Source organism: Pholcus phalangioides, unplaced genomic scaffold (genome assembly GCF_987345545.1).
Source record: "Pholcus phalangioides strain wild (caught in Gottingen) unplaced genomic scaffold, Ppha-v1.0 ptg000004l_1, whole genome shotgun sequence".
In the NCBI taxonomy this organism is placed as follows: domain Eukaryota; kingdom Metazoa; phylum Arthropoda; class Arachnida; order Araneae; family Pholcidae; genus Pholcus; species Pholcus phalangioides.
In genome coordinates, this window is record NW_028301597.1 from 1691774 (window position 1) to 1716006 (window position 24233).

At 38.4% G+C, this 24233-nt stretch overlaps 2 protein-coding genes across 3 annotated transcripts in view; one reads left to right on the forward strand and one right to left on the reverse strand.

Annotated features, from left to right (window-relative positions):
• The window catches only part of LOC149086408 (uncharacterized), a 37216-nt gene that overhangs the window by 6196 nt on the left and 6787 nt on the right, over window positions 1-24233 (reverse strand). The window contains exons 2-10 of one of the 2 annotated variants that reach the window (XM_089255419.1): window positions 15280-19053; window positions 13976-14130; window positions 13650-13818; window positions 12303-12526; window positions 10837-11096; window positions 9087-9199; window positions 8776-8884; window positions 6658-6751; window positions 6264-6391 (exon numbers count right to left, since the gene is read on the reverse strand). In XM_089255419.1, coding sequence (XP_089111545.1) covers window positions 6264-6391; window positions 6658-6751; window positions 8776-8884; window positions 9087-9199; window positions 10837-11096; window positions 12303-12526; window positions 13650-13818; window positions 13976-14130; window positions 15280-19053 — 5026 coding nt within the window. Of the gene's footprint in view, window positions 1-6263; window positions 6392-6657; window positions 6752-8775; window positions 8885-9086; window positions 9200-10824; window positions 11097-12302; window positions 12527-13649; window positions 13819-13975; window positions 14131-15279; window positions 19054-24233 lie in introns of both variants that reach the window. The other variant, XM_089255410.1, reaches the window with a different exon arrangement.
• On the forward strand, window positions 2312-4582 carry LOC149086409 (DC-STAMP domain-containing protein 2-like). Its single transcript, XM_089254813.1, has one exon. The coding sequence runs from the start codon at window positions 2312-2314 to the stop codon at window positions 4580-4582; it is 2271 nt and encodes a 756-aa protein (XP_089110939.1).

Consider the following 24233-nt stretch of genomic DNA (forward strand, 5'->3'; position numbering starts at 1 on the left):
AATAATTATTTTTGGATCGGTTGATTGATTTATATAATTTCCCAGACCTCAAACATTGGCAAAACGTTGGCAAAACATTGTTTTATATGACCCCGTTGGAGAGGTGAGCTATGTAATACAACGATGTGTGATGATTTATATGTTACGGTAAATATGATAAGTCGGTAAAATTATCTATAATCGCAGGTTACTATGAATAATCAATCGTTTCGGTAAGTTTGATAAATTTTTCTACTCTTTTGTCACTTTTACCGGCGATTATGCAGTTTCCCGAATGAAGTTGGTAGGTATGGATGAATATGTGCGGAAGGAATCGTGTGGAAATATCACGTAAATTCAACAGCTTTTCAGTTGCCATAAAAATTAAGTCAAATGAAAATAAGTGCTTTAAGGATAAAAACGTATAAATTCTTATCTCAGTCTTGTATTGTTAGCTTTCTTCACATTTATCAACGTTTTTAAAAATAATCAATATCATTTATTGAATCCATCATCCTACACTAAAGTTTGAGCAAAATGTGCGGTTAGTTTGAGTAATTAATTCATTGACGATTTATCATATTTACCAATACAAGCTGGGGTCTATACATAATTACCGGTAAATGTGATAAAGTAGCAAAATTAATCAACCTTACCAAAATGATCGATTATGCATAATTAACCGGTGATTTTGCGTACTGATATTCGCTGGGTTTATCACATTTACTGTAACATATTTTTCTGAAAATAGATAAAGAATTCTAGGTGCATCCCACCCCCGATAAAATGCGTTGGAAATTTTCAAAGGATTTAAGGCGAGTGTGCATTTGGGTATCGAACCCCCCTAGCAATCCGAGAAAGCGCTTTAATCCTGTGTTTCTCAACCTTTCTGAGCCCAAGGACCAGTAAAATGTCTAACAGAAATTGACGGACCACTTGTATCACGAGACATTTCTGTAATTTTAGTTGTTTCGATTTTTTTATACATTTGTCCCGTTTTTCAAATTTATTTGAATTTTCAATATTTACTAAAGTTGTGAACACAAAGGGTGTTTTCATAATATATATATACATATATAAATCATATGATAATTATGGTGAAAAATATAAATATTCATCTCAGGTATGTGTTAGGTTCGACGTTTTTTTCCACAATTTTTCAGCAATTTTAATAGCAATTGGGGTGATTGTTCCTACTTCTGTCAACGTATTTGATCACCGTTTAGCGATGTCCAGTATTTATCTTATTTAAAATCCCAGTTTACCGTATTTTTCTGAATGAAATATGGGCATCTGATCATTCGAATATATTTACATTAAATACATTTTCTTTAATGTGGATTTGTATTAGCAGTCTTTTTATATCTCTTGGTGATTCTGGAACTGTTCTCGAACAGAGGGAGAGTTGCGGCTACGTATTGGACCTTTTATTTTCCCCACCCTTCTGCAATTTTAGCAATAGTAATTACCGAATTGAATTTTTTGGCAAAATTTAGTGAGTCCAGTATTTCGGATCTCATCTTCCTCGATGATGTATGGTGAACCTAAGAATCAACTGGTGTAATTTTTATTTGAACCCATACCATTATTCTAATATCAATCACAATTATTTTTAATAATTTTATCATTCAGTTCGAATTAAACTGTCAAGACTGCTTACGGACCACCTGTGGCCCGCGGATCACAGCTGCGGAAACGCAGCTCTCTAATCAATCCACCATAGAACACACCTTTCTTTGTAACACGCATAGAAGCGTAATGCCTCAGCATAACATCCAGAAAGTCTTTTGTAGGCTTCCTTAAAACTAGTTCAATTTGCTTACTGATGAAATGACAAGTCGCTACATGGCAGTGTGATGTTTATGGACATCTTTTCCTCAGCCACCACCTCGTTGGGCATTTTGCCTGTTGTGGCGTTGTATTTGTATTTGTAACTAATTTTTCTGTCTAAGGGGATTTGCGTTTTAATCCCAAGCCTTATTCTAAATTTCATAGACGTTAGGAAGTAATATTAAGTTCAAGAGGATATTGAGATTCTAGTTTTAATGCAATATTCAACATGGACCACACACTTACAAATTATAGGATGGAGACAGAAGAAAATTTAAAATATCGCGATATTTTTTTTTTGTTTTGTAAAATTTCGAATTAAATAATTACAGAAAATTTGAGAGAAAAGTTGAAAAGTCTTGATGATATTGCCCTGAAATTAGTTTGAGTTATGTTGCAGTCATTTTAAAGTTTAACGTGTTGATATCGAGTAAATATTTAAGGTCGGATTTCGTATTGAATTGATCACTCGAAGTTTTCGATTCAACTAACTTCTCTACAAATGGCTTCTCCACTTCTGTTATTAAAAGCCTACAAGTTGAAGAGAGCCGTCAATCGGTTAATGGAAGCTAAAGAAAACTCGTTGAGAATACACAAAGGACTTCCGCCGAAGTATCCGTGGTACGAGAAGTGCTGGGGCTGGACGGTTAACCTTTGCAAGGAGTGCTGTTGCAGAGCATTTTGTCCGTGTTGCCTACACCCGACTTTCTACTCTTCTTCTGCCGACGTTCAATCCCGATTCTGTTTGAGACGCATGTGCCTTCCAGGGACCGCCGAAAACAACGTCATCAAGAGTATCTTGGGTTTTGTGCTCGGAGTGCTTCTTACCACATGTTTGTTCTTCTTCCTCGTGAATCAGCTGAGCTGGAATCCTCGAATCACCACGTTAGCATGCAGTGCCTTCGGCATAATTATGACTTTGAGCCTGGCGTTTTCCGACCTGGCTAGATGCGTGTGTCTCTTGGTGATTCCGGAGCTGTTCTCGAACAGAGGGAGAGTTGCTCTGCTGGCTTACGGCTACGTGTTGGTCATGAGTGGACCGGCGAAGAACGCAATGCGCAACGCGAACGTGCTCGTCGAAAGCATGAGCTGTGGCCAGGAACTTCTATCCAATCAGACCAAATCGATTATGAAATCTATAATCGCGCCTCTAATATCCGTGGTAGACACCATGAAAGAAGTCTTAAAAGCTCTGAAAGAATTCGCGAGGCAAATGAAGGAAGCTTTCATAGCTATCCGGGACTTATTTCTGGAGATAATAGCCGCTATAAAAAATATGTTTGGCTGGATACTCAGCATAGCCAAAGTCTGCAGCAAAAAGTATGGCTCTCCGTACGAGCGTTGCACCAAAGCCTTCGACGACGCTATAGCAGACTGCAGGAGCAAGATGGGGATACTGGGTTTCTTGTGCTCTATTGTGACCCTGGTGAAGTACGTGTGCGAGTTGGCCAGGATAGTGGATTTGCTGTGCATAATACCAAGAGCCGTGAAATCAGGGATAATCGAGCCGCTAGAACAACAAGTGAAGGAATTCGCTCACAATATGTACAATCAGTTCTACGTGAACATTACTTTTGTTCACTATTACAATTACTCGTTCGAACAGAGCAAGAGTTTCGAAGAGATAAGAGGCGACATCTCCGAAGAGGTCAAGCAGCGCATCGAGTTTTTCGACGCCATCATTGATATTTCTGATTTGGGGATGTCTCTGTTCATATGTTTCGTCGTCATCAAATCCATCTTCTACAGAATACGATACCTGAAAGTCGATCACTTCGATAACATTTACATCACGTACGCTGTGCGGGAGATCGATGACAGACGTGCTGAAATGAGCAAAGAGACGATCTTGCCATTGGCACGCCGCGAGAGGAGAAAGTACGTAAAAACGTTTTCAATCCGCATGGGCAAGAAGGAGAGCAGCAGACTGGTCACAGCAGTGACTCTCCTGTTAATATCTGGTATGCAGATGGGCGTGATACTTCTACTAGACTATTCGCTGTTTCATTTGCTGGAGATGGTCAGATTCCATGGCCGGATAAAAGCTAGCGGAGGAGTCCCCTCTCACGTTGCGATGACGGTCAGCGGCGACGGTGTCCTCGCTGACATGTATCGTCAACTGATCACGTCTTTCGATCCCATCATGGGAAATGCGCCCGACTTCGACACCACAGAATGTCTACCGGTGGCCATCCCTATCGATCAGGACAGGTATCAGCAACTTGCAATCATTTATTGCTTGTGCGTCTTCCTTGCACTAACCGAAGCCTACGGGTTGCGTCTGAGACACGTCATATGCAGCATATTTTATCCCCACAGAGAAAGAGTCCGGGCATCTTGGCTGCACAATCACATACTAAAGACACGCGGAAATTTGTTGAAGTTCTTGAGACGTAAAATACGGAGAAAATTCTACGGGGATGACACGTTAGAAGACATATCGATATTGGATAGATTTGCGAGCACGTATCCCTTCGTTAACCGCATTCTTAAATCTTTGGGTTACTCCAAAAGTTATTGCATCTGCTGCAACGCACCGGGAAAACCAGAGGATAAGGAGAACTTCAAAAAATGCGAGACTCCTGCTTGCAGAGGTCTGTATTGTATTGCATGTTTCGAGGACATCAATAACGTTTGTTCAATCTGCAGGAATCCTGTCGAATATGACGATTTGTCGGACGTGAGTGAAGAAAAGGATTCCAGCGATGAGGATGAGAAATTATCGATTAAAACTGAGGGAACGACTGCAGCAGAAATTCCTTTCGGGAACTAAAAGTCTTATCAATAGGCTTACGATGACTTATCTGTGGAATTTGATGTAAAAAAATATATACATATACTTGCGTAAATACCATGTAATCTGATGAGAGAATTGAAGAAAATATGATATTTAATATATATAGGTAGTATAGCGGAGTGTTTTTTAAACCTTTTATTGCCCGTATAGCCAGCACCTCTTAGAGATAGAAGGCCTCCACACAGGGTGCAAAGTTCATCTGAATTAACGCCAGAACTTTGCCACTGGACTTATCCCGTTGCCGAGATCTCTTCATCTGTAACGAACGTCATTAAGACTACCTAGCAAGTTTGCCATATTTTGAACCACAGTATCCTATTTCGTTTCTTCTTATTTTCGTATAGAATCTTCTTGGTTGGCTCACAAATATCGCATGGTAATTGGACATGGGACATAGAAATCGCCAATTCTGAGCCCGATCATTTCTTTTCCGCACAACGATGATACTGGCACGAGCAGTTAATTTTTTCCCCTGAATATTCTGAGGGAAAATGGAGTACTTGCTGACGTCACAAGCAGCGTGCGGAGGCCTCCTATCTCTAGGATGTGCTGGTATAGCCCCTTTTGCACCATATTTTTTTCTTCCTGCTGCACTGTCTTACCCTAGGATTCCCACCTTCCAATTCCGGTTGAATTATGCAGGGCTATCGGCTGCGACGACCATTTCCTGACTGGAGAATAGAAAAAAGGGATGCGATAGTGATACATAAGGTCTCCCACCCTCATTCAGGAGTGAGACCCTTTCTACGTATAGGATTGATTTTTTCAGGGAATTTATAGTGGACAAAAGTTTTGCAAGATCGTTCTCCTGGTGTCACTGGGCAGTTAGCTTCCATCTAGTCCTTATCGCATTCAGGGCCATCGCGACATCATGGGTCCTATGCCAATACTTATTCTCGAAAATAATTGTACCAAATCTCATCAGGTGGGTCCCTTATGGACATGAGACCCTCGGTATAGGCCAGCACTTCCTAAAGATAGAAGGCCTCCGCACGGATTTCAAAGTTTACCTGTAACGCCATTACGACTACCTAGGAAGTGTGCCACATTTTGAATCACAGCATCCTATTTCGTTTCTTCTTATTTTGGCGTTTCTTCTTCCTGGTTGGCTCACAAATACCGCATGGTGATTGGATGTGGGGCATAGAAATCGCCAATTCTGAGCCCGATCATTTCTTTTCCGCAAAACGATGATACTGGATTGTCCAGGGAATTTTTTCCCCTGAATATTCTGAGGGAAAATGGCCTACTTGCTGACGTCACGAGCAATGTGCGGAGGCCTTCTATCTCTAGGAGGGGCTGGGTATGCCCGTGAGTTAAGATTGCTCTGGTTTTGTGGACGATTCTACTAGATTCTGAAAGAAGTCGCACTTTTTCCCACCATATTTCAATTACAGTATAAACTTTATTTCTTCACATCTAATTTTTCTCAACTCTCTGTGGCACCCCCCTCTTAACCGCACTTGTCACGGTTCCCTTTCCAGTTTATTTGCTCCTGTGAGACCCTTAAAATATCCCAGTACCACAAGGGAGGCCATATGGTCTCGTAATAAGAACCCTTGGTATAACGTACGTTTGCGTGCACTGCGTTTACCAATTATAAGTTTTAGTAGCGCTGTTCTTGAAATAATAGAGGTATATAAATGATTACAATCACCTGCTGGCTATGCGTTGACCTCCAGCCATAGCAAAAGCGTCATCTAACAACGTCGAAATCCTTTGTCTCACTTTGGCTAGATGTTGATGCGTTGCATCTGTAGCAGCACTGGAGCTAGATATCGTCGCCTAAATGTAAAAACACATAAATGTAGTTTTTACTACTTGTCGTACTCGTCGAAATTTCACATTAGTGAACTATAAATTCTTTAAAACCGTGTCGAAATAATTAAATGCGGTGCGAAGAAAGCGAAAATTTAATATTAATCTACTTTTTATAGAGAATCGGGATTGTGAGCAGTGCAAGCGAGCGTATAAGCTGATATGTGCGCAATACAGTATATATTGTGCATAAGTGATTTGTACAGTGCGGTACGTATTTGTGTCGTGCTCACCAATAAACTACCGGCAGGGGGCAACAGAGCTGCATTCGATCCTCCACTACCAGAATCTGTTTTTGAGGATGATGACGTTGGAGAAACAGACCCACTGTTGGACATCAGAAAATAAAAAAACGTTTAGAATTTGCTTTATAATTTCACTCGCTCACAACATACCCTCCTTATAAATAGTTATACCCTCCTTATAATAGTACTAATGAAAAATTGTTGAAAAAATAATCTCTCATGCTTTTCTCCTATCAAATTTTGGAATTATGAACGAACACAGAAACGAGAAATTTCGAGACGACACTTCTCTTATAATCTTCCAACTTCTCGATGTTTTGAAAAACCTCGGATCGATTGTTCCCATGGAGGGGGGGGGGGGGTGATGTGACTTTTTTAGCCTTGAGCACCGTTTACGCTCGGTATCAGAAGAAGAGCACCTATATATTGCAAATTTAATTGACAAATGCTAAAACATAGTACAGCATTATGTAAATTCTTGAATGCCATTTTTGTTTTGAATAAAATGATCCGATGAAAGCCGTGATCAAAAATTTAAAATGGGATAAATTCGATAAACATCTGAAGTGTCCAGGAGATACTTGTCATAGAGCAAGGGTCTTCAACTTTTCAGACATTTGCTGGCCAAATTGAACTTTCCACGAAGCCCGCGGGCCACCAAGTCATACAGTGGTATTCTCGGTTATTTAACCAGGTTTTCCAAATTTATATATCGAACGCTTTTATTTACTCTGAATTCATTTCTTTCATTAAGTTTGAGTTTTTATTCATGAAAAACTGTAGTTCTGAAATTACTCTTGACAATATTATTTAGTCTATTTGAATATCGAGATATCTTTAAAGGCAAGGAGAATTGACCTTTGAATAGGGAGAGAATAGATTTATAGAAATATAATTGACGTAATGTGTGTGTGTGTAAGTATTCCAAGATGTTGATGAAGTTGTATTGATCGCGTGTAGTAAAATTATTTGTGATGATTCTAACTATTCTCTTATTTTTTTCAATAATTATAAAATTATTTCTTTTATTACGGTGGTTTTTTTTATAATTTCTGTAGATGCCGAATTTGGTCTCTCGAAATATGTAGCCTATAAGAAATCACGCGTAAGCTTCAAAAACTATTTTGGATCAGGGCCCCCCGAATTCGTTAAGATGGCCTTTTTAATGTATCAAATGTATCAGGTCTATTACTATTGAATCTGAGGATTCGCTCACAGTTCTATGTAAATGCAGCAGTAGAGATCTCAGTGTCCAGAGCTTTTTTTTAACGATTTTCTTTTTTGGAATTTAATTGTTTTTCCATGTAAACTAGCTATTTTATAAAAATGGCTTACTTCGACGGGCCGTAGTAAAAAGCTAGGAGGGCCATTTGTTGAAGTTCCTTGCCATAAAGAAACGTGACGTAGTAGCGATTCAACTCAGTACTGGAAAGGAGACATCGTGGCATGTCATTCGGCCAAGATGCTTTTCCAGGATTATTGGTCTACAACGGGGGGGGGGGGGGGGGTTTAACCTTTTTTCAGCCCAACCAAAATCAATAACAAGATCAGCTTGGCGACCCATGGGACTGTTTGTTTTTCGAAATTAGTGAAACCAGTGGCGCAATAAGTGAATTTATAACAGAACTGTAAAGGAATTTGTACGACTTATCTAGGAAACCTTTGCGAATCAAGCTTGAGTCGTGACCCATAGCTCAAGAATCCGTGGCTTTAAGTGAATTTATATGACCCATCTTGAAAGTCCCTGCGATGTAAATTTGGGTCATTACCCATAACTCAAGAATCTTTGGCTGCAAGTGGATTTGTACGGCCCATCTCGGAAGCCCCCTGTGAATTAAATTCGGATCGTGACCCATAAATTAAAACTCTTGGCTGTAAGTGGATTCGTTAGACCCTTAAGAGTCCCTGGATATTAGTGGATTTGAACGACCCACCTCGGAAACCCTTGTGACCCTAACTTGGTCGCAACCCATACGTTAAGAACCCTTGGTCTCTTTCTCTACCACTTCTGATCCGCTCGTTCTCTATTGATCTGATTATCAAACGACAAGCAAAAAAAACTATGACGATTATCAAGTTGTCGGAGAGTGAGATTTGAGAGCATACTCTGTGCATTGTCCAGTATCCAGAGCAGAGTCGGGTGCTTTTTTTTCTTTTAGGGTTTTCTGTGATACCGATGATTCAGTCGACGTATCAAAGGCATCTTCTACAATACCTATTTTCAAGAAGAAATATACACTAAATTAAGCTGAGAAAATGATCATGAATGCAATATCGATTATGAAACTATCGATTGAGAGAGAGAGAATAAAACCAAAACAACTAAGTTTTTATAATGATGGTCATAAGGCAAAATTTCATTTCGGAATCATGCTCATGATTGAAAAACTTAGAAATTGGACTAGTTTGAGACTCACTCTTTTTCGTTCTTTTATCACTTTTTGTAGCCTCAGGCGCACGTTTAGACGATGCTGTTTTAATTTTCCGTGATTTCCTTCGATGTTTTTCTGAGCTACCAGAATCAGTCTGTCTATAAAATAATTTGTGAATGTAAATATATATACATACACACATTTATACGAACCGTTGATCCTAGACGCATACTTCTAATTAGAAAAAGTAGCCAAATAATACTTAGTACTCGCATATGCCATTCATGTTGCAAGGGGTTGTGTGTAGTTATTGAAGTTCCACTTTTTATATAGACCCCGTTTCTAATCCAATTAGAAAGTAGTCTCTCCTGATGCCAACGGAAAAAAAAAACCTCACGTTTCTAAGTGCAATACTCATTGAGATATTCGAATCCGAAAAACAGAAAAATTGAAAAAAACAGAGTTAAATGCGGGTAAAACGGTTTTATTCGCATTTAACGCTGTTTTTTAACTTTCCTCCGTTTTTCGAATATCTCAGTGAATATTTCTCCTAGATTTTTTTTGTTGGCATCACTAGAGATGCCAACTTTGTAATTGGGCACAGGGTGTCCGTATAAAAAGTTCGCATTTTTATTTTAATAACTACACAACCCCTTTTCAATATGAATGACACATCTGAGGTCCACACGTTATTTAGATACTTTTCATAATTGAAAGTATGCCTTTAAGATCAACGGTTTGCCAGTAAAATACCACACGCCTTGTTACCTATGCACGCTGTATATATATACAGGGAGGGTGGAAAGTCCATGACACATTTTGAAAATTAATAATTGACCTAAAAAAAAGGGTGGTTTACGAAGAATACTTATCGTTAGGCAGGGGTTCTAAAACTTTTTCTACCCACGGTGCCCCTTATCCTGATCAACGCTTATTCGTGGCTCCCCAGAACAGTTTAACAAAGAATCTCTTCCAAAAACGTCTGCGGGGGCCCTGACGCTGTATCATAGAAAAAACAACATAACGAATACGATGTGACATAAATAGGATAAATCAGTAGTTTTCGAAATGTCAGTCGAGGCTCCCTTGCCTATTGTTGGTTATTCTGCGGCTCCCCAGAATAGTTTAGTAGATAAAGTGATTTTAGTCATATAAAAGTCACTTTGAAGCATAAATAGGCATGCACGTCAATATTTCCAGATCGTCGCGATGCCCCTTGGAGTCGTGCGCACACTTTGGGAAACACTGGTGTAAATGGTGCAACAGATCGTCGATATTTGCAAACTTGTTGTGACCACATTTAACCCTCCCTACTATTTCTTCTTGAGGGGATGTGTCAAAGACAAAGGTGTTATGTCTCGTGTAACCAACATCAAGGAACTGAAGACAAGAATCACGGACGCACTTATGTATAAAGGTGGTAGTTTTGTGTAAGGTAAATCAAAATAACCATTAACTAAGTAAAGCTCGTGTCGTTTATATAAAATAAGTTATGTGGAGGTTTTTTCTTGTGATATAGCGTCATCTATGAGTATAAATTTAAACTATTTTTAGTTCGGGAAAAACCTCTACGTCGTGATAAATATTTGAGATTTGAGTGATAACCGCACTTTTTTTTTTTGACAATCGGTTAATTTTCCTCAATCAATTTTTAAAATGTGTCATTTTTCCTCACCCACCCTATATACAAAAAATATTATTAAATTTCCTTAAAATTAATTTTATATATATGTATATTCAACAGTCAATTAACAGCACAGTTTAATGATTCCATTCAAATTACTGAAGTATGTACTCGGGATGTTCTTTGCGTTTTTCTAGTCTTTTTGTTGGTTTCTTGTGTCTTGAGGTTGTAGTTGTCGTTGTTGCTGCTGTTCCAGATGGGGAAGACGAAGTCTTTCTTTTGGTATCTTTATGCGGAAGCGGTGGCAGGGTTCGACCACGAGGTGCTGGTATATCAACGGGCTTTATTGGGTAACTTAGAGTAGACGATTGACTTTTCGGGAAATCTCCAGCGGTTTCGGCTGATATGTACTGCGTCGTTTCTTGGAAAATCTGAAGGGAATATAAATATATTAAAAGTAATTATTTTGATCTATTTACTAACGTAACAATTCATAGCGCGAATCCTCTCAATGTTATGAATGCAAAAAGTAACTTTCTGCATCTTTGAAAAATTCGAAACTATATAACACAGTGTATTTGAAATAAATTTTCATCATACGTAATAACGGTTACGATATTGACTTGAAATAAGCTCAGTAAAATCCCAATTGTAAGTTTACAGATGGATTTTGGATTGTTTAAACATTGCAGATGGAATACATTAAGCTACATAGCAACTGCCTCGATCGAACAAAAGCTTATCTATAAAAGAAAAGTTTCGCGAGTTTTGTGGTTGGTTGTCTAGTTGCGTGGCTAATTATGAAAATACCTGGCGAGTCAACAACGTACATCGATGACAATGACCTTGTTTGCGTGCTGGTGTGCAATTGACATCTTTTGTTTTCATGTTTATAGTATCAAAAAATGATCGATATTTCAATTCTGGAATGTTTCCAATATTCTATATGTCTCGAATACCATTTCTTTTTGAAATTTTATAATACATAATAAGATAGCCACATGGGTGTATATTAAACTTTCTTCTCGGAAAATTGTTTTTTTTTTACTCTTTAATAAATAAGATCGCATCAAACGATACAAAATTTGAACCGTGTTGAAAAAATTGACATTGAAAGCACAAAAATTAATCAAGTTCGTGTTTTTTGTGGTACTTTTGGAATGACGGATTCGTATGTTCAAAATAAAATTTTCTTCTCTTACGGGAGAAAAAAACCTTCAGATTTTACGGCATTAACGAAAGCTGTTATCAGAACTGAACATGCGCCTTATCACCATTCCTAAAACACACATTGAAGTTAGCCTGCACAGGTATACCTGTATCTGCCTTTGGCTAATGGCTTTCAGTTATTATTACAGTGAAATCTGTGTATAACGATACTGTCTATGCCGATAAACCTATCTATAACGATATTTTCTTTGGTACCGAATTCCTATTTAGTAGGAAATAAGACAAAAATGCTCAAGCTCTCTACACACACACAACGATAACCTATCTATAATTATATTTTTTCTAGGTCCTTACAGTATCGTTATACACAGGTTTCACTGTATTGCTTTTTTTTCGATTTTATGGTAATGTGGTGGTGCTTGATAATATTCGAAGGCTGACACGGTCTCTATTCTAAAATATATCACCTGTTTCTTGTTATGCTGGCCATACACCGACAGAGATCGTTGAAGAGAGCCACTAGCCGAAGACGGTGGCCTTGAAGATATGGTTTTGGTCTTGCAGCATCGGAAATATATCAAAATGAGAAACAACACTGAGAGGATAGCTCCAAGTACGCTACCGACTATCACCGATGTCGAAGTGCCTCTGGGCTGCTCCAATACCGGGTCTTCGTTATCCGCTCGATAAGCTGGAAATAGTTCGGCAATTTTTAGCATATACGGAATTTCGTTATAATGATTAGATTATGACTATTTGATTACAGTCGGTCCCACTTCAACAACTATCAGCGATTTTAGAGCACATGATATTCGATTAAGCGAGGAATGCAGGAATCGACACGTTATACAGACACTATATTCACCACTAATGAAGGATCGGTAGTAATCAAATTTTCTTTTATGGCGTATTATGGGTAAAATACTTAAGGGGGTTGGTGCACGCAAATTTTCCAAAAAACACATTTTCCAATTATTAAATTTTTAAATACTATGAAATTTTCTGCGTTTAACTGTGTTTAAGTTTTTGTTCTACCTGTATCAAAAATATTTTTAATGTATTTTTGCATTAACTGCTGGCAGGCATTACACATGCTAATGTTTTTCACTAAAATGCGTTTTTCTCAAAACTATGTGTATTGTTAGATAAGGAGCATTTTTTCAAACACCGCTCGTTCAAATATATTGCAACTTTGTATGTCTTTCACCACTGTAGTGTTACACACTTTAACTCGAGGGTTTTTAATTAAAATTATTTAAAAATTTTTTATGGCACAAAATATGGGTAAATTTTGATGATTTTTGAAAAAGTTGCATGTTGTTGGAGTTAAATTTCGATAAAAAAAACAACCAACAATTAAAATCCTAAAAGCTCGTGTTAAAGTATGTAACACTATAGTGTTGAGAGGCACACAAAGTTTCAATATATTTGAATGAGCGGTGTTTGAAAAAATGTTCCTTATCTAACAATAAACATAGTTTTGAGAAAAACGCATTTTAGTGAAAAACATTAGCATGTGTAATGCCTGCCAGCAGTTAATGTAAAAATACATTAAAATATTTTTGATACAGGTAGAACAAAAACTTAAACACAGTTAGGCACAGAAAATTTCATAGTATTTAAAAATTTAAAAATTGGGAAATGCGTTTTTTGGAAAATTTGCGTGAACCAACCCCCTTAAAATTTCTCACTTGATGTGACTTGATAGAAAATCCTCCAAAGTATTGAATCAACTTTCGAACTTCAAATTAATTCTCATACGAAAAATTTAACAATAAAATTTAAGACAAAACACTTGTGTCTACAGAACTTACGGACGGCTTTTTCGATGATGCGATGCCCGAGAAATTCTCTTAGTCTATCGTGGCTCAAACCATTGAGCATCGAAGAAGCTGTCGTGGCCGGAACGAGATGACCACCTTTCTCGACCACGTATATCATCTCCAAACTATTCTGCATCATCTTATTAGTCAAGGTTAAAATCTAGAAAAAGTAAATCCATGAAATGAAGATAAACGAATAGCCACAAAAATTGAGAATACAATCAAGAATAGCAATTTCATGGTCTTCCATGAAAGTACTTTTATACATGATAGTGCATGCTGTAAATAATGATTTACATAAATGCAGTTTTTAATACTTTCGTGATGATGAATTCCAGCCTAGAAGGTGGTGAACCTTCGTTCTTCTTCTTTCGGTCTAATGCGAATGCTTCGCTGTACGCATTGGCGAGGCGGAGCTCCATCGTGTGACTAAAATTCTCTGGCAATTCACGACCCAATGGCGATTCCAATGCTGAAAATTGCCAGTACGTTTATTAACAACTCGGTATGGATGCAAAATATACTGTAAATTCAATATACAACGTGCGTTCCATGCATAGGCGTACGCAAGATTTTCTCAAGCGGGAGGGCGGTTCGAAATTTTCTTCTTCTGAAGGTTCCTTTTTTTACGTTTTCCCCCCCTGCGAAATAACGATATAATTTCTGATCGGGGGGCCCCTTGTGTACTCCAATGATTGCATTTGAACTGGAGTGAAACAATAAAAAATCAAGAAATAATTTGTTCTTCAAAGTGTCTTTTCTCAGATGCATTAGTTGATCTTTTCTCAAATATGGAATTATTTCATCGTTTCACTTTCCAAAGCATGTAGGAAAGGCTTGTTCTGGAAGCTGCCTCACTGAACCGTGCACAATTGAAATTTTTACGAACTCATGATGCTTTCTCGTTATGCGTTGTCACAAAATTTTAAAAACTAAAACGTAACGTGTAAATGCAATATTAAAATCATGCCCCAACCCCACTTACAGTCCCAAACTGGCGTCATGTGATTTCTGTCCGTTTCCGACGTTGATGAAGATCCGTGGAAGAATCATTAGTTACTTTTTGGCTTTGTAGGGTTCATTGAGGCAGCTTCCAGAAAAAGCCTTCTCTACTTGCGCTTTGAAAAGTTGATTGAACGATGAGACAATAGTATATTATCTGAGGGATGATACTTTGAAAAAGAATAAATTATTTTTTGCTGTAGTGCTTATATTTCTTAATTTTTTATGATTTTACTCGCAGCTCTAATAGAACGAACTTTGTAGTTACCCTATCTTTATAAATGTTTTCATTAGAGGCACGAATGTGAAAATTTTCACCTTTTTCTTATTAGCTGGTTGTTTGCCTTATTTTGCTAAGTTTTGCCTGAAACGTTAATGTGCATCCCTATTGAAACACATGTTACAAAGCAAAGCATTTTAAGAAAATAACTTCCATGAAGTAATATGGGTAGAGTAAACATTCAAGTGTCATTTCCTACGTTATTTTTTTTCCAAAGGACATTGCACATTCGTGCTTCTAGCATGGGGGGGGGGGATGATTAATTTATGTGTTCTATTTAGTAACTTGTCAGTAATTTTCGATCTGTTGCATATTACACTTTTATTGAAATATTCTTACTTGTCAGAATCCAGAAATTGCTGTCTTCTAAAGGCCAAGTTTCTAACGGTGGCTTCTTCTTCGTCTCGGATTCTTTGGTATCTGATTCCCGTTGCTTGTTAGGCGGTGAAGGTAACGTCGACGACGAGTGAATATCAGTTGCCAGTTTTCGATCTGGAATCGTTGGGGTTACCGAGTGAACGGAATCATTCAAGTTGGACAAATCCATGTTCGATGAAGTCTTTTGAAATGACTTCGTTTTTGTAGTTAAGCTTGGCACAGTTAACGATGACTTCAACTGAAACACGCCTACATCTGGTGTTTCTTCGATGACTGGTTTGAGTGACTTCAAGATGAACTTTGGCGATGAAGTAATTTTTTCGGTTGGATGGTATGAAATAGCAGTCGAAAAGGAGGTGAAAGGAGTTTCAGATTTTGCAGGTGACGAAAACTTAAAGCCACTGCTTGTAGAAGGAAGCCGATTACTTTGAGAAGTGAGTGAAATTCTATGCGATGTATGGGAAGCTACCGATTTGACTGGACTCAAAGGAGACGAGACCCAATTATTCAGCGAACTGAGTATGATGACTGGTGTCTTGATCATATGGGATCTAGTCGTAAAGGAGCTGTCTATTTTTCGACCCGTTCTCTGCTCCGAAGTTACTAGTTTTGGTGACGTTGTTGTCGAATCAAGATGATTAGAGGAAACAACTCGAGGAGGATTCAATGTCGAAAATAGACTCGGAGTTCTCATAAACGAATTCTCTCTGGAATCGCTCTCCAAAAGCGATGGCGTCGGTTTAAGCAAATGCTTTGACAGTTCTAGTCCAGTTGATGCCACACTTGACGGAGTAAAGGAAAGTGTGGTACTTGGTGAAATGCTTGAAGTCGGGTTCAAAGTGGATTCCGGGGATCGAAAAGATGGCGATAGTAATTCAGAAGTTTTGTTCGTGGTATGTAAAAAACTACTTCCTGAATCTCGAAAGGCACTGTCAAACTCTTCTGGTTTTTTTGAACCAGCTGGTATTAATGTATCACGGACATGCTCTGCACCACCAATCGAATCATTCTTATACGAGCTTGTGCTATTCTGATGCGTAAATTTGCTATCGATCCCGAGTCCTGCTGTTGTAGGTAGATTAGTAGAATAGATACCAGGTGAGGTCGCAGTGAATGCCATCTCAATTTTGGTAGAAATGATATCATTAGTTTCTGGTTTAGGGGTTATAGTCTTCACGGAAGTTTTTAGAGTTGATGCACCCTTCTTAGTTGTTATTGGAAATGAAAAGACGGGGTGGATGCTTGAAGTTTGAGTATTGAATTGAGTACTTGAGACAAGGGAGACAGAACTCGAATCTTCACCGAATTCAATTGTTCGAGCCCTGTCGAAGAATTCGGGAGAATATGGTTTGGTATCAACAGGCGTGAAATCTTTGCCGTGACTTCCGAAAATTTCATGTTGAGAAACAACTGTGGAATGCCCATCGGGTTCTTCTGCTATAGTGAGTCTAAAGAGTTCGGTAGAAAGAGATCCGGTTCCCCTAAAATCAGGTGTATTCATAGAGGTATCGAGCTGTGAGCTCCCATGTAGATTGAAAATACTCTGATCAGCAGTATTTGAAATATTCGATGGTCTGATATCGTAGGTACTTTCCAGTTTGCTGAAAGTACCAAAAATAAATTGTGGTTCATCTCTTGTTCGTTTCAGATCCCACTCTAGAACTGGCTCTGATCGGACGGTCATATGATGTTGCAATGTTATTTCTGCAGTTGAGGCGTCAGGAAAAATTAGAAATTCAGTTGAAGTTGCTGCCGAAGGATTCTCACGATTTTCCTGATCTTCACTTAAACTGAGTTTTTCATTAAACGGATTTTTAATGGAATCAGTGTTTGAAATATGAAATGATCCTTCAAAATATTTACTTTTTGAAATTGGAGGACTTTGGATCTCCCTCGTGAAATCGGGAGTGAGAGGCTGAGGCAAACGAGGTTTACCGTGTGCCATAGTGGAAGTTTCCATGTCACTCAACGACGACTCAATATCGAAAATGGTACCTCCGAGATGTTTGGAGAATTGTGGTTCAGAAAATGAACTAACCGTTGATAACGTGTCTGTTGAGAAATCTGGTTCATACCGCGAATCTTCTGGGACCATCTCAGAAGTAAAATCAACGCTTGCCATATTTATCAGAGATGTCTTGAAGATACTTTCATTAGTTTCTAATAGTGTTGGTAACAGATTCATTGTTACCGTGAGTCTAATTGGGCTAGATGAATGCGTTTTAATAGCGCTGTTTATCTCTTCATCCCAAGATGAATATGGAAGAGAATCATACGAGATTATCTCCGAAGCATCGAGGATGTATCCGTTAGATCTTTGATCATAATTTTCAGAAGTTGATGTACTCAAGAAAGTTCTAAGAAAATACTTGGTGTCTTCTCTTGTTGAAAGCTCCATTTTTTGAGGGAATGTTCCATTTTCTTCCATATAATTTTCAGAATCCTCAGCTTCATCAAAAGTGTTGATTGTTTTCTTCTCGATAGATGCATAAGAAAGAGTAGGGAGAGATGACGAACTGAAATAGTCACCGATCACAGCTGTAGGAGCACTAGTAAATAACGGTTCATCATAAGTTCTTTCAAGAGCACTACTGCTTTCTATGTCGTGATGGCCTGCAGATATAAAAGGATTCAGTCCATCATCAGTTGATGTAGCAATCAGCTCATCGACGTTATCATTCAAGCTCTTGTAGTAAGATGAGTATCGCTTGGTTGAATACCAATCGCGATAATCAGTCGATGTTTTGAACGAGGGCCTGTTTAGTCGGCTGTAAACCGTGACAGTGAGATCAACCTTCTCTGTGGTGGGAAGGAAATTGTCTTTCACTGTTGACGCGAACTCAGTTCCCATGCTATTGGCATCATAGGGGGTTGGAAAGATGGTAGACATGGATGGAGAGAGTTCGGTCTGCAGTGGTGGCACCTCGTGGCCTCTAGACGGGATGAAATGCATTGTTTGGTAAGCTGTCGTTCTGTAAGTGAAGAAATTACTGCTCTCTCGATTCGTACTCATTTTACTGCTTTCGCTCGAGTTTTCGTCAAAGGCTGTGATGACCGTGGTTCTTGATTTAAATAAAGATGTATCCTTTTCCTGTTTACTCATGGGGTGATCTGGATTCGAAGGATACGGCGTACCATGACCGTATATATAACTGGCTGACACAGCTGTTACTAGAAACGTATCGAACAGCAAACTTTGGTCAATATCGTCATTCATTTCCATCGTAGAGCGAAAGGTTGAGCTATCTTCGTGGAGTTTCCAATTTTTGGTATACTGGGGAGAATCCATATTAGATGTTTTGAGCGTTGGGGAAGGGAGGATTTCTTCTGCAGATGGCGGAATCAGTGGTCGGAAAATGAAAGTGCCGAGCAGGGACGATGGACCTCCGTATTCGACTGATCTGCGTCGGATTTCATCATCGCTTGCCGGATGTATTTCCGTGTCTCTGGTATCGGAATCAATACTGAATGTTAACGTTACACTTGGCTTGATTAAGTCTGGATTTGGTGTTTTTAGGTAAAGCTTTTCTGAAATTTCTTCTTTCATTGGAATTACTGGTTCGTGTCGTTCATTATTAGAGGGATTAAATAATGGCCCATCTCCTGACATATCATCCATCCAGATGATGCTGCGTTGTCCCCCACGCCAATGTCCATCAAACCACGGATATTGGTAGCGCGAAATCGGTGCTTGATATTCTTTTGATGGTAGATTTCTGCGTGGGATCGGATGCCCTGAAATAAACAAACATACAAAAAAATTTTCGTTGTAATATCATGTGAAGTAAACAATGAAAATTTTATGAAAAAGGTGCATTCAAAGTCCTTAAACTTGCTGTTTTGTATGCATTAAAACTTCATCTTGAAACATGGCATATTACTGCTACTTACCGGAAAAGGCACCACGTACGCATTCCTCTGCAGAATTTCTAAAGAATCGATGCATGTCAGGAATGTGTGCTCTGAGTGTGTCTATGACCTCTAATGTATTTATGTTGTCAGAGTTGTGCTTGTTTCGTATTCTAACTGTCACCTGTCTTCCATATTTTGAAATCAAAAATGGTAAATGCTTGAATTTTCATGTATCGTAAGTATGCTACTGAAAGCATGATATACTGCAACATGATGCGACAGAGATATGGCTGATTCATAATCCTGCGTAAATTAATATGCATAATTACACCAAAAAAGTATACTTTTCTAATTCCTAAGGTATGTGTTTTGAACAGAGCGAAATTTTTATCTTTTACTGTCTGAGTTACTGAACAAATAGGTTTAAAAATATGATGCTTAAAAATAATAATAAAAAAATGAATTACTCGATGTCGTGCTATGAAGACACCCGTGAAATACCCAACACGTCAAATTGAAAGGAATTCGTGACATTAATTTCTATTGGATTTTATTTTCAAACCGTATTTTGGTCACCTAATGTTACAAAAGCTCTTTTTTTTGTCGCCGTCACGAGTTGAATTTCAGATCACGCAATAACATGACTCATTAAATCATGATTGGAATTTCTAACGGCAGTAATACCAACAATTTTACCCATTAAAGTTACTATATGGTATTGCTTGTAAGATCGTCTTGAGAGCACCATGAGCCAACCCGGGGTAAAGTGATGTTGTGGGGGCTTCCAACTTACCACTTGAATCACCTGCCTACCAATTCACACGCCTACTCTGGAAAAATCATAGAACCGAATTTCATTATTACGAGGTCTCTCCCCCCCCCCCCCCATACACTTCAGGTATCTGGGGGTTGTCCATATGAGAGGCGCACGGGAGGGAAGGGGTGGGGGAATCATGGCCCCATAAGACGTTAAAAATATTTTTAAATACTTTCGTGAAAAAAATTGAAATACCGAAAGAAAATAAAAATAAAATTTTATTTATAAATGTGAAAGTAACACACACACACGCGCGCGCGATATTTTCCCTTCATAATCCATTCATTTTCCACCATAACTCGAAAACGGTTAGAGATCGCACAGGGTTACTGTGGTGTTTCATGCTCGTCTATCGCCCATTTTCGTTTGGCAGATTATTCTCAGGTCACACCCCCGTATTTCTATATATACTATTTATATCCCCGGATATAATACTATTCTAATACTAGTTCTATTTCTATATGTACTATTTATCCCCGGAGCACCAATGGTGCTCCGGTGATATAGAATGTATATATTTTAACATGTAGGTTGAAAAGTGGTAATCGGGAGCATCAAATTCCTGCTCGCGGGTTGTTAATGATGTTGCCCGAATTTTGTAAGGTGAATTGTTAATCTCGGACCAATGGTACTCCGGTGATATAGAATGTATATATGTAATTTTTTTTTTTTGATTGAGAAAATAAATGCTCCCTCCGGGGAACCCCCATATGGCGAATCACATTCGCCGGGTCGGGGTAAGTAACTCATATACTATTTATATGTATATTTTATTTTTGGTGTCATGTGCCATTATTTTGAGTTGCTGTATTTTACAATAGATACATTTGACAAACATATTTTTATGGGCTATTTGTTTATTCTTTTTCTCAGCCATCTCGTTGAGCATTTTTGCCTGTTTGGCCTTTATACTTGTATTTGTACACTGAGTGCCAGATAATCGAGAGTCTATTGCATATGGTTATGTAAAATGCTTATCAGCAGGTACTGATCGGTTTCAGAATTTTATTCATGCATCAAGGAAGTGCCGAATTCTTTCCGTTTCCTCCATATATCCCTCTCTCTCAACAGATGTTTCTTTCGTTCCTACACCACTGACCCGTATTCTAACAAAAACCCAGTAACCTAACTCACTATATTCATGTCTAATTTTTTTTCCGGTTCTATATACACAGAAGCTAAAAATTCAAATCATAGATAGATGTCGAAAAATAGTTCAATCCTACCACAAAGATAAGCTCAAACCACACCCTGATGTCACCATTCAAATGAATCGGGACACGAACCGCACATCTATCTAGTTTTTCGTATCTTCCAACTTTTTTTCTCATTCATGTTATTATCAGTATGATTATCATAACGTTCGCGGTTCCCTATTTGACAAAGCTACATACACATAGTGAAATCACGTGTGTGATTAGTGCGTGTTTCGGCTATTCGTCTCGCTACGGTCCGAAGAGCTGTCCAAAAAAAAGTCATTCTTTTTTCGATATTTGTTAGGTTCAGTGACTTACGGTCCCGGCGAATCGATGGTGGACTTCCGCCGTGGGGGGGGGGGGGATTGTCCAGAACTCAATTTTCAAGTAGCTTCAAAAGTGGGCGTCGTCTCGTTTTATATTACGATCACGTGCGCTTTATATGCTGATGGTCAAGCACGGAAGGGTCATTTCATTTACATTGAAGGGAGGGAAAAGTTATTAAAACACATTCCTTGTCTTTTTCTATCTTCTTTTCTTTTTTTTAGTTCTCGCCATCTGTCGAGCTTATTTCAGACAGAAGACAGAAGTTTGGTTTTTTCTCAAGAAATATCGCGAGGAAGTGGGTCAAACTTCCGTGGAATTTGACTGTTCTCTTCCGCGTGTGTATTTTGTTATAGTAAAGAGCTCAAAATATCGCGTGGTAAGGACATTAAGAACTTGGGCGCATATAAAATATAGGTATCTGGGAAAAGAGAAGGAACCACTTGGTTGATGGATTTCGGAGGAAATGGGTTTTTTCTCCTTGGAATGTTGACGCTCGAACGAGGTTGACGACCCTCTTGCGATTTGTATAGCTTTTAATGAAGTGATCACACACACAGCATCTCTTTCTTCAATTAAAAGTTAGTCATGTTTTGCACGAAATCTTATTTATGGCAAGGAAGCAAATTTATTATTTTTAACAGTTAGCAATTTATATCTAGGGTGAAACTGTTCGAGGATTAAGCCTTTTTTAGATTAAAGTTTTTTTTTAGCTCTTTGGTAATCCAAACCAGGGGTTCTTAACCCTATGTGTTTCCCGGAAATATTTTGCAGGTGGAATGAAGGCCACGGATCCCCTTAAGGGGGTCTCACCAGTCTTTCGACTTGAAAAAGTCGAATTATCAAAAATGACTTTAAAAATATTTCATTTAATTGCAAATAAAATACTATATACAAAAATTTCTTGTCAATCGGTTAATTTGTTTTTTCATAATTAAAGAAAGAAATATTGGATTATAGTTTAAATGTATAGTAGAAAAAACACTTTGAACGCGATTTTCTCAGATTGCAGTTTTTGAGCTCATCCGTTAGATTTAAAGAAAACTACTGCCCCAAAAATTCTGAATTTTTGATCACACTGCTTTTTTTATTCACAATTTTCGAACAATATGCTACACTTTCATATTACATTGCGCAACAGGGCCGTAAGTAGGGTTTTTGCCAAACATGGGCAAACATGATTTTGCCTCCCCCCCCCCCTCCACAACTTTGAAATTCGATAATTTTTTAGCGGTGTTCTTTGTTCCCACTTAAAACTGCTACCCCCTAAATTTTTTCCACCCGGGGCATTTGCTCCCCCCCGCCCCCCTCTAGCTCCGGCCCTGTTGCGCAACACTGAACAATTTCAACAGTTGATAAAGCTTTGAAAAATTGCTGATAAAGGTATGGGTGTTGATAAAATTGTTTAATAAGTCAAGCATTAATTGAAAAGCCGTTGGCATTAATTAATTGGTAATTTTTCCGAACTATGGCCATTCAGTGATTTTCTTGTTTGCAATTAGACATGTAAGAAGTGCTGGTATTATGGAATAGTCGGGTAATATGGAATATCAGATTTTCTCCAACTTCAGGTATGGTCCCAAGTGGAACGCTGCAATTACTTGAACCGTACATACACCTCGTGCACATTCCTCTACGGAATTTTCAGCGAATTGGATCGGTGCATGTTGGAATTTGTGTACGTGTAATGAACATAACGTGAAGTTTGTTTCTATGTAATTATATGTTTGTTATGTGTAGTGCTGCCATCTGCCATCAGTTTTTCTAACCATGCGTGAAGTGAAATGATTTAATAATTGTATCGTTGTCGCCTGTTGCTCTCTGTGGCGAAAATTTTAACGGGGACGTCGGCTCGCATTTTCGCTTCGAAGTTGAGAACCACAGAAATGATACACATGCTACTAAAAGTAGCACGAAAGCGTGCCACTTTCGAGCAACCAATGAGATTATTGGTAACATTCGAGCAAATGTCACCAATAATGTCATTGGTTGCATATGCTTGAAAGTAGTCTATCACGGGCTTTATGTTTAAATACGATGCATTTGTCAAAGCAAAAACAAGAATCCAAATTTTATAGAAATGAAAGTTTCAGGTTTTTATCATGTTTCAAATTGGAAATATGGAAAAAAATGAAAATGGTATTCCATGTACTTCCCGAACTTTCCAGAAACTTTAAAACCGATCCTAGGTGGTTGATTTGACCGTTCTGTTTCAACAGCCATTTGAACCCAGGTCTGCGCTAATCACACGCACAAACCACACTGACGTTATCATATATGTTACTGAATATGCATTTCTTTTCAAAAATTACTTAAGAATTGAATTTTGCTCTTAAAAGTTTTAATACACAAATTAAATTGAACAAAACTAGGGAAATCGAGAGTAAAAATGTCTAAATTGATCGCACGTCATCCATTGGAATCGTGTTCTGAAAGATTTTAATGCTTGCAGTAATGCAGAATACAGAATGAACCGAGCACGTCCAGGCTCTATCGCTATTGCAATTTAAGCACAGTGGTCATAAGACCGCGGCCGCACCGGGAAAACCTACTGGTGTTTCAGCCAGGCGAATCCACCCCAAGAAAATCCAACCCCCCAGGGCGCCCCTCACCAACTCTCTCGTCACCCTGCCTCCCTCACATTCCCAACCCAACAATAGCCCTATTGCAGTAATGCAACACGTTTTATGTAGGTATTTTTTGGCGGAGTTTTGTTTTGTAAATGT